The sequence below is a fragment of the Morus notabilis genome, unplaced genomic scaffold (genome assembly GCF_000414095.1).
Source record: "Morus notabilis unplaced genomic scaffold, ASM41409v2 Scaffold35, whole genome shotgun sequence".
Classification (NCBI taxonomy): domain Eukaryota; kingdom Viridiplantae; phylum Streptophyta; class Magnoliopsida; order Rosales; family Moraceae; genus Morus; species Morus notabilis.
This window is the reverse complement of record NW_010361505.1, coordinates 644,641-654,658: the sequence shown is the minus strand read 5'-3', so window position 1 is coordinate 654,658 and position 10,018 is coordinate 644,641. Positions and strand designations below refer to the sequence as shown.

Here is a 10,018-nt window from a genome sequence, read left to right as displayed (position 1 = left end):
CGTGACACAAGCTCGGCCCATTGGCTATTTATTTGTAAATCGTGCTCTTAACATGATCCGGTTGTGATCGTGCTTTCTCGTGCTTTTATTGTGCTTTTGTGGTGCCTACTAACAAATATAATAACCACTAAATCTTAACCCAAAAAAAGATTACATCATTAATAACAAAAAATGGCATCATTACTAATATTGCCAAACAAGAGCAATTTTGAATAACATCTGGGTAAAGAAAAATAATTCAATTATAAGTCTTATAAAAAGTTTATAAAAAAAGTACATAATTAAATAAAAGAGTTAGCTCAATTTAAATATGACAATTCATGCTCAAATTGTGCTTGTAATTTGCTGCGCATCACACTTTTAATGTGCTCATGTTATGCCGTGTTGAGACATTAGCATGCTTTGTGTTTAAACATTATGTCAAATTTAACCCATTCAATAAACTAGACTAATATAATTATCGTATCATGCCATGTTGTATTAACCTTTTAGCGTGCCGTGCTTGTACCAACATGCTAAGCTCGGCTCGTTTCGACATTTCCACACAACTTTTTACTCAGTAGTTGTCCTTGGCACACCACACCAACAAATCAACTACCTGAACATGTAAAGATGTCAGAGTGTCACATCGGTACAACATTAAGGCCTCGTTCGTTTCGATGATTCGAGTTTAAAATTTGAGTTTTGCTACAGTAAAAAGCTCTCACAAACAATCACATTTAACTTTTTTGTTACAGTAAAAGGCTCTCACATATAATCACATCTCAACTCAAATTCTAAACTCGAATCATCGAAACGAACGAGGCCTAAGTGCAAACCAAAACTTCCCTTAAGAACAAGGCTTGTTCGTGGAGAAAAAGTTCCACCAAAATGTATCTATAAATAAAAAGGAACTTCTCTGATGCGAAGGTCCTTTTAGGACTATGGGGACGACTTATAAAAGTTGGTGTTGACTCAATTCTTATTTGGTATTAGACTGTCGGTCCGGAGTCGGCTATTACAGGATCCTACTTGTTGTGCCAGCTGTCTTTCTTTTATTTTGCAATTAAAAATACAAGATAGCTGAAAGGTTGTTTCGTTTCCTTTCTTTCCTTCGTATTGTCTATTGTGCTTGCTTCTTTTTTTTTGTTTTTGGCACCCGCTCTGCTTTCTTTTTGGCCCGGTTTGGTAATGCTTTTTCAACAGTCGGAAGTAATTCTTTATTAAGTTTTGGGTTAAATTACATTTGGTAAAAAGTGTTGTGTAGTTTGAGGGTTTTCACAACAAAAGCCGAAAGTCGGTGGAAGATTGCTTCTGCTTATGATTCACGCGAAAAGCTGTGTGATCCTTTTAATGAATTTTTTTTGAAACTTAAATTACCCTTATTTAATTATCACAATTCCATTAAAGACTCTTATTAGAGTCATCACCTTTCTCTCATTATTCTCTCTGTTCTTTTTCTGTTCTCTCTCTGTTTTTTTTTTAAATTAAATGAGTATTTTTTAATAATAAATAAAATTATACATATTTAAATTTTATATCATATTTATTTTAATTATTTTAACTATTTATAATAATTTAATTTAATAATTTATCAAACGTTATTACGTTATTTTTAAAACTAACAATACTTATATAATAACAGTTTATTAAATACTAAATTATTTTTTATAACAATTATTTTTTTTAACACAGTTAATATTAATTTTTTTTAAAATTTACAATACTACTAAACTGATCGACCCATAATCAATTGTTTCAAAATGCCTTTTTATATAAAAAACGCATTCTGATATATAAAAAAAATTTAAATATACCTCCTCCATCTAAATCTAAATCTGTCTATAATCTAAACGTTGCAGTCATTTTAAAATTACAAACTAAATTAAACCGGCAGAAAAAGATTAATTATCCAAAAATATCAATCAAACTCGTTATTGAAAAAACATCTCTGTACCACTCGCTTTTTTTTTTTTTTTTCAATCAAAACAATCAGATTTTCTTTATTGTGATTTATGCCGATATTTTACATATTTTAATTTTGCCCTCTCAGAGAAAGCGGAGCAAGTAAGTCGTTTACAAGGAAGAAGGGTAGTGAATGCTAGTCTTTCATTATCTTCACCAACTCAAGCTCTGCGCCAAACGCCAAACCACTTCATCCACAATCAAAAAACTCCATGCCCAACTCATCAAAACCGGCATTGCCCAACACGAACCATTCCCCAACACCCTTCTTGATGCGTACGCAAAATGCGGTTTCCTCAACAACGCCCGCCAACTGTTCGATGAAATGCCCCAAAGAGACCTCGTTTCTTGGGCTTCGCTCCTCACCACTTACAACCATTCCGACCTTCCCCGCAGAACTCTCTTTACATTCCATTCCATGTTCGCAGTCGACGGATTGCGACCCGACCATTTCGTGTTCGCAAGCCTTGTCAAAGCGTGTGCCTTCTTAGGTGACACTAGGCTAGGGAAGCAAGTGCACGCCCGCTTTGCGTTGTCGTCGTTTTGTGACGACAATGTTGTTAAGTCCTCATTGGTCGACATGTACGCAAAATGTGGATTGCCTGATGATGCATATGCTGTGTTTTGTTCTATTTGTTTGAAAAATTCGGCTGCTTGGACAGCCATGATTTCGGCGTATGCGCGGAGTGGAAGGAAAGCGGATGCTATTGGATTGTTCCAGCAGGCACCCTTCAGGAATTTGTTTTCGTGGACGGTTTTGATTTCAGGGTTGGTGCAGAGTGGGAATGGTATTGATGCTTTTCGTTTGTTTATTAAGATGCAAAGAGAAAATATTGATATTATAGACCCTTTAGTTCTTTCAAGCATTGTGGGTGCTTGTGCTAATTTGGCAGTCCTAGAACTTGGTAAGCAAGTACATTGCCTGATTATAGCTCTTGGTTATGAGTCTTGCTTATATATAAGTAACGTGCTAGTGGATATGTATGCGAAATGTAGTGATATCACGGCTGCAAATGAGATTTTCGGGAGAATTAAACATAGAGATGTGGTTTCTTGGACATCGATGATTGTAGGGGCGGCTCAGCATGGTCAAGCCAAGGAAGCATTGGCCTTGTATGACCGGATGGTCGAAGATGGAATAAAGCCCAATGAGGTTACCTTTGTTGGATTGCTTTATGCTTGCAGCCATGTCGGGTTAGTAGACAGAGGACGCACAATTTTCAAATCCATGGTCGAGGACTATGGTTTTAGACCCTCCCTTCAGCACTACACCTGCTTCGTGGATCTCCTTAGTCGATCTGGGCACCTTAATGAGGCTGAGAATGTTGTAAATTCGATCCCTTTCGAGCTTGATGAGGCCATATGGGCTGCGTTGTTGACTGCTTGCAAGGATCGGGGACATACCCAGATGGGAATTAGGATAGCTGATCATCTTTTGAGTTTGAAAATAGAAAATCCTTCTACCTATGTACTTTTATCAAATGTCTATGCCGGTGCTTGTATGTGGGAAAATGTTTCAAAGGTGAGAAAGTTGATGACAACTATGGAAGTTAAGAAGAAACCGGGCTATAGCTCCGTTGAGTTTGGTAAGGAAACACAAGTTTTTTATGCCGGAGAAACATCTCATCCCTTGAAGGATGAGATTTTTAATTTACTTAGAGAGCTAGATGCCGAGATGAGGAGACGGGGTTATGTTCCCGACACTAGCTCGGTTTTACATGACATGGAGCAGCAAGAAAAGGAAAGACAACTCTTTTGGCACAGTGAGAGGTTGGCTGTGGCTTTTGGGCTGCTCAAGGCGGTTCCCAGGACCATTATCTGAATAGTGAAAAATCTTCGGGTTTGTGGAGATTGTCATACTGTGCTGAAACTCATAAGCAGTATTGTGGAAAGGGAAATTGTTGTAAGAGACGCCAATAGATACCATCACTTTAAGGAAGGAAAATGCTCATGTAACGATTTTTGGTGATGCTGAAGAGGATTAAAAAGTACCATCAAAGATTTTTCTTGTCTGCTGAGGATGATTGTTTTTACCCTTCTATGAAAGTAGATTCAATATTTTAAGTGCTTAAACCTTAAGTTTGATTAATTCATGTTTGTTTTCTGAGGAATTATTCAAACTCTTGGTCTCTTACAAGCATTGAAAAGAAGATATTTGTTTGCCCATCATGGCCGTCCAATCACACCAACTTATAATTGTTAGATCCAATTATCTATTTGTGTTGTGAGAGAATAAAACTTTCATGTGACAATGATCAAATATATGCATATTGTCAACAAAGTTTTAGATATTTCTAAGGTTTATTTTGGCATTTCGTTTAGACCTAATGAATGCTTTATTTGCAGCTACAATTCATTGCACGAGATTCATTTTTGAGGTTGTCTCGAACTATACAGAGATGGTTTTTTTTTTTTTTTTTTTCTCTTTAGTTTTTGCATTTGTTATTGTTATTGTTTTTTTTTTCTTTTGTTTTTGTTTTTATTTATTTGTTTGTTTTCTATTAGATGTTTAATAATTGTGCCCTTAAATGAGATTAGTCAATAGTCATTGTGAGAAATACTATTGTATTATAGTTTCTTATTTTTTTCTTCTGTTTTTATTAACTGCAAAATACAATATTTTAAAAATTAATAATAATAATTAAAGAGGCTGGAAATTTATATTGGTGTTGTTGATGCTGGTAGGAACTCAATTTTTTATTTTGGTGGGAAAATTTGTGTATGTAAAAGTAAAAATAATTACATGAAAAGGTAATAAAAATGTTTAAATATGAAGTAGACCGTGTTGGGAATGATGTCTTTAAAACATGAGATGTAATAAGGATATGTTATTATTTGATTAATAAAATAGTTTATTCATTATTTATATGCATGTATTATTGAATACTTTATGAATATCATTGAAAATTCTGTGATTATTTATGTAACCTTAAATATTGTATATAAGTGTTATGTACGAGCGGATAATATTTAAGGATAATAATCGAAACGATGTTTGTAATGAATTTAATTAAAGTTACAGAATTTTTAAATAAAACATTGCAAATACATATTATTCCCATTAAGAATAGAATGGTGTTATCTACATCATTAATATAGAGAGATATTGAATGAGTGTATTATGCATAATGAGATTATGTAGAATTAGGACACGAACACAATTTAATTTTTTAATAATTTCCGTTTAATATAGAAAATTAAATTCTAGTCTATCGATGGTGTCACAACCCTTAACAGGGATTAGTAATGTGGAAGCTTGTCCTTGGCGTTGGTTCTCAGAGGGATTAATATCCCATCCTTTTTGTAGTCCCCAAGGGATGGAAGGCCAAGGGAGCCCAGCGTACAAAGTCTGAGAAAACAAAAAGAAAAATAAAGGAGAAGCATTAATAAGGCTTTATGCCATTTTTGTGAAAAAAAAGGAGAGCTAGCACGTTCTGGGAAATACAGAGAGCAAGAAAGAAGAAGAAAAAAGTGAGCTATGTCCAGAGAGAGATTTTTCCAACCTTCTTCACCTTGCGGAACGTACCTAAAGGAGGAAAGGAGGAGCACAAGGATTCAAACTCTATTCAGCTAAACTTTCTTTTACTTTCTCCTACTCCCTATAATCTTTAATTTTTCTCTGATTTGCTATTTGTTGAACAATGGAATGTATTGAGCAATTGGATTTTTTGAATTCAGTTATGAGCTAAGTTGTGTTTCTCTAGGATTCTTAATGGAACCAAGATTGTAAGAAAGATGGTTTGTTTATGGAATGTTTTCTCACTTTATTCCTGTTCATCTATGTCTGTTGATTAATTATTTCTATTTTTGACTGGCCATTAATTATAGGATATTAGACTGAGATTAATACTGAAAAAGTTAATTTTAGTTGGATCTAACATAGACCATGCAAGTTCAATATTCTTGTTTAAGTTTGTTGATTTGTGAATGGTATAAGAATATATTGTTCATCTTGCATAACCCAGAGAAACCAAAGCCGAAATTTACATTCTGATAACCAGAGCTAAAGGAATAGGTTCAATTCAAGCGATCAAGCAATCATTCAAGCCTAAGCGCCAAATCGACATAGTGGAGTTTTCTTTAAACCTTTCCTTAAGTTTTTGATTGCCTACACATTGAGGATATTGTGCTTGATAAGTTTGTGGGGAAACTTTGTTTGTTTGTTTTTGCATCTTTTAAAAAAAAAAAAAAATTTGAGTCTTATGTTTTCTTGATGTTTGGTGTGTTTTTGTGGTGAATTCTCTTGGACCCATAATGAATGGGATTGGATTGAGCATAGCTTTTAGAAAAGGATGATTTCAACTTAGTTTTGTTCTTAGATTCAATTGATTGTCTTATTCAAAGATTGTGATTTTCTTCATTTGAGCACTTAGCCTAGTGTTATTTATTCATTGAATTTCTGGAGAAGGATTGTGTAAATGTATTTTATTCTTCGACCTCACAAGCTCTAGAACTTACTTGTTGAACTCTTGAGGTGAAATCCTAGATAAGCACATTACCGAGGAAATAATTTGGGTCATCTTTGGACCGCTTGTTCTTATCGGGCCTACCTTGATTCATTATATCCCTAGTATACCTTGTTGAGCCTATTTATACCGTTTTCTTTGCTACCTACATCTTTAGCCTAGCTTATTCATTAATCTCCAACTTTTCACCCCTCACTCATAAGCACGTTAGTCATTCTAAGACGCCCATTAAGTTATGTTAGAATATGGGAGGAAGGGTGGTGTTGTGAAAATCTATGTGTTGTGTTTTATTTGTGAAAAAATAAAAAAAAATAAAAAAATAAAAATGGGAGTGTTCTGTACCCTCTTTACTCTTTTTGTGACATTGAGGACAATGTTAATTTTAAGTTTGGGGGTAGGGGAGTTTTATTTAAAAAAGAGAGAGAAAAAAGTTGAAAAGAAAATATATATGCTACATCCTTAGTTTATGTAAGAAAGAAATTAAAATTGAGGGTGTAGTAACTCAAAAAAAAAAAAAAAGATGGTAAAAGAAAGTAAAGATCAAGTTTGGGGGTTTTACTTGGGTGTGTTATTTGAGCTCTTCTAAGGTCCTAGAATTATTGATGTGTTTAAAGGGTGATTTGAGCCAAAATATTATCTCATATCCTATCTTTACCCTAGCCTAACATTACAAGCTTAAAAATTCCTATTGATCCTAGGTCATGTATTGATCTACATTAGTGGATAGAGTTTTAAAAAGTGAGCCTATGGAGTTTGAAACTCTTATTTAGAGATTCTTTGCATAGGGCATGCTTGCATGGTCCTATTTAGATTGACAATGATGATATAGCACCTAGCCATTCACACACACACACAAGAAAGGTCCAATTGGAGAAGAAACAATCTTTTGAATTTAAATTCAACACTTGGTTGGAAATTGTGTTTTTCTTTAAGCTATTTTTTGTAATTCAATTTTTGAGGAAATACTTCTTGAGAATTCACCCACAAAATTCACTATTTGTTTTTTGGATCTTTTTGTTTTGCTCGAGAACTAGCAAAATAGTAAGTTTGGGAGTATGATAATTCAATTATAAATAGAGTTATTTCACTATTTTTGTACATTTAAAGTGGCTAGTTTTCAAGATTTCTAGCTTATTTTATTTTATTTTACTTTATTTTAAATTTTAATGAATTTACTTTTCATTTTAGATTTATTTTAATTTATTTTAGTTTATTTACTTTTGTTTTAGTAATTTCTATTTTAATTTTCATTTCAAAATAATTAATGTTCTCATTTCTGTAATAGTGGGGCTTAAGTGAAAAGTTTGACATAATATCAAATCAAAAGTACAAAGAAAAATGAGCCAAAACTATAACAAAACAGTCTTTTTATAACTCTTAATTATAGCATTTTTAAAGAAACGTTATTAAATATTTTCTTGGTTATATATAATAACGTTTCAAAATAGTTATAATATGTATATATATAAGTTAATGAAAGTTTGGTTAGTTTAATGTATATATATTTAAATATATACTACTGTACACATTAAAATGCTCATCTTTTTGCTCTACTTCCTGCTCATGTTTCCCCAAATTTCCAAATTCTCGCCGCTCCATTAATGGTGCCCGCTCTTATGCCAAAACTCGGTTACCGAAAGAGCTTCGCATTTCTCTATTTCTGTATGTTCTCCATTTATGAAAATTTTTCCCCCAAATCTCATGGTGCCCGCTCGCTCATTTTGCCCCCTTTTTGTGTTTTTTGGTCTGTTTATACTAACCTTTCTAATTCCCATACGAACAAGGCACAAAAAGCCCTAAATTCCCTCTTCCCCTATTCTGTCGAAGAGCCTTTTGTTTTTTCTCTTGCTTGGACGGGCTTTTCTGTTCCTTAATGAGCCTCCTCAGCCTCTATGACACCTCCACGCCGCTCAACCCCAATTGCCTTTCCAACACCACCTCGTCGCCGCCTCAAGAGCAATGCGTTCTTTGGCCTTCCTTGGCGTCCGCAATCGAGTCCAACATCGTCTGGGACAGCATCTACTTCATCCGGATCGCCCAGTGTGGCTACGAGTACGTGCAGTCTTATGCCTTCTTGCCTCTGCTTCCCCTTTGCATCTCCTTCTTCTCGCGAACAGGTTTGCCCCCAAAGATTTGGGCTTTCGATTGTACCTAATTAGAAATTTGGCAATTCTCTTCGTTTCATTCGACGTTGTGTTTTAATGGCGGATTTCTGTTTCAGTCCATTGGTTCCAGTTATAGGACAAAAATAAAAAACGTTCTGAGGATTACGTTTGTGCATATTTTCTCCCAATCCGTAGATCTGATTGCTTGTGATTTTGAAGGAAATTTTTGTTAATCTTTTATGTTATTGATTTCCCAATCCATAGTTTCTGTAGATCTGATTGCTTGTGATATTGCTTTTAAATAGTTATTGCAATATGAAGGGCGTTTCTTGTAGTTTCTGTCTTTTTTTTTTTTGCGCTTTCTTAACAAATGTGTGGAAACAGAGTATGAGTGATTTTGGACTTTGATCTTTTTATGCAATTCTCAATCAAGGTTAGTATTTACATGTAAATTACATGAGAAACTCTCTAAATTTTCGGAACAATTTGGTTTCCGATATTGTGAATCGATGTTTTTTATATATCATCATAATATAAACTTTTGCTAATCATGAATATTATTCATGAGAATGGACCTTGCTTTGCTTTTCTTTCTTTTATCTTTTTCTCTAAAAGAATTTGTTTCTGAATCTGCAGGCAATGCTTTCCATAAAGAAGGGTGCATATCTTTTGAAATGTGGAAGAAGAGGGAAGCCCAAGTTTTGTTCTTTCCAGCTTTCTACGGTAGGCATGTTACAATTCAAGAATTAAGAAGACTCTTTGTGAGTTAATCATGAGACATATTATTTTGGTGTAGTACTAGCAGATCATTTTGTTAGTCAAACATCCAATTTGATGTCATCCAACATGGACAATTTCATGAAAAACTAATTTCTTAGATGTTCATATATTTTTCTTTGGTTTGTCACAACAAAGCTAGCACTATGCTCTTCCACATTGCCTTTTTTTAGAAAGCTAAAATGTTTAGCTTCATTATGGGCCTCTATTGATTAAAGCTTTCAAAGATTTTCCTTTTTCCTTGATTGTTCTAATTTGGAAGGATGTCATGGGTCGTTAGTACTTTCTGGTCTCTAGTTATTTTTCTTTGATGCTTTGTTCTTACTTTTGTATTGTTCTCCAAGTTTTAATGAAGATTTCTTATTAAAAAAAGAGAGAGATTAGCCAATATGAACAATTTTATGAAATACTTTTTCAAATATTCATTCAAGTTCCTTTGGTTGGTCAGAATCTCAATACAAGTTTGTTGGGTTTGAAAGCCAGATCCACTGGCTAGTTGGACAGTCAAGGGTACTACCTCATGAAAAGTACCATTCCATTGTTGGTACTTTGTGTTTTAAAACTAATTTCTTAGATACGGAAACTTTGTAAGCAAACATTAAATGGTTGGTGTAACAAGTCTTACACTTCACCCTAATTGTTACTTTTGATTTACACTGATTAAGCCGAAAAATCTTGCTTTGGCTTCAGCAAAAAGCACAAGACTTAATGCGTAAAGTTAAAGGC

The 10,018-nt window shown here is 34.0% G+C and overlaps 2 protein-coding genes across 2 annotated transcripts; both read left to right on the top strand.

Moving 5' to 3' along the window:
- The first annotated feature begins 1,104 nt into the window (after window positions 1-1,104).
- On the top strand, window positions 1,105-4,023 carry LOC21409493 (pentatricopeptide repeat-containing protein At4g14050, mitochondrial). The gene is made up of 2 exons (XM_010099658.2): window positions 1,105-1,167; window positions 2,033-4,023. The coding sequence occupies exon 2, from the start codon at window positions 2,078-2,080 to the stop codon at window positions 3,764-3,766; it is 1,689 nt and encodes a 562-aa protein (XP_010097960.1). The 5' UTR covers window positions 1,105-1,167; window positions 2,033-2,077; the 3' UTR covers window positions 3,767-4,023.
- A 4,077-nt stretch (window positions 4,024-8,100) lies between these two features.
- Window positions 8,101-9,285, top strand: LOC21409492. The gene is made up of 2 exons (XM_024166659.1): window positions 8,101-8,527; window positions 9,152-9,285. The coding sequence occupies exons 1-2, from the start codon at window positions 8,284-8,286 to the stop codon at window positions 9,283-9,285; spliced, it is 378 nt and encodes a 125-aa protein (XP_024022427.1). The 5' UTR covers window positions 8,101-8,283.
- The last annotated feature ends 733 nt before the right edge of the window (window positions 9,286-10,018 follow it).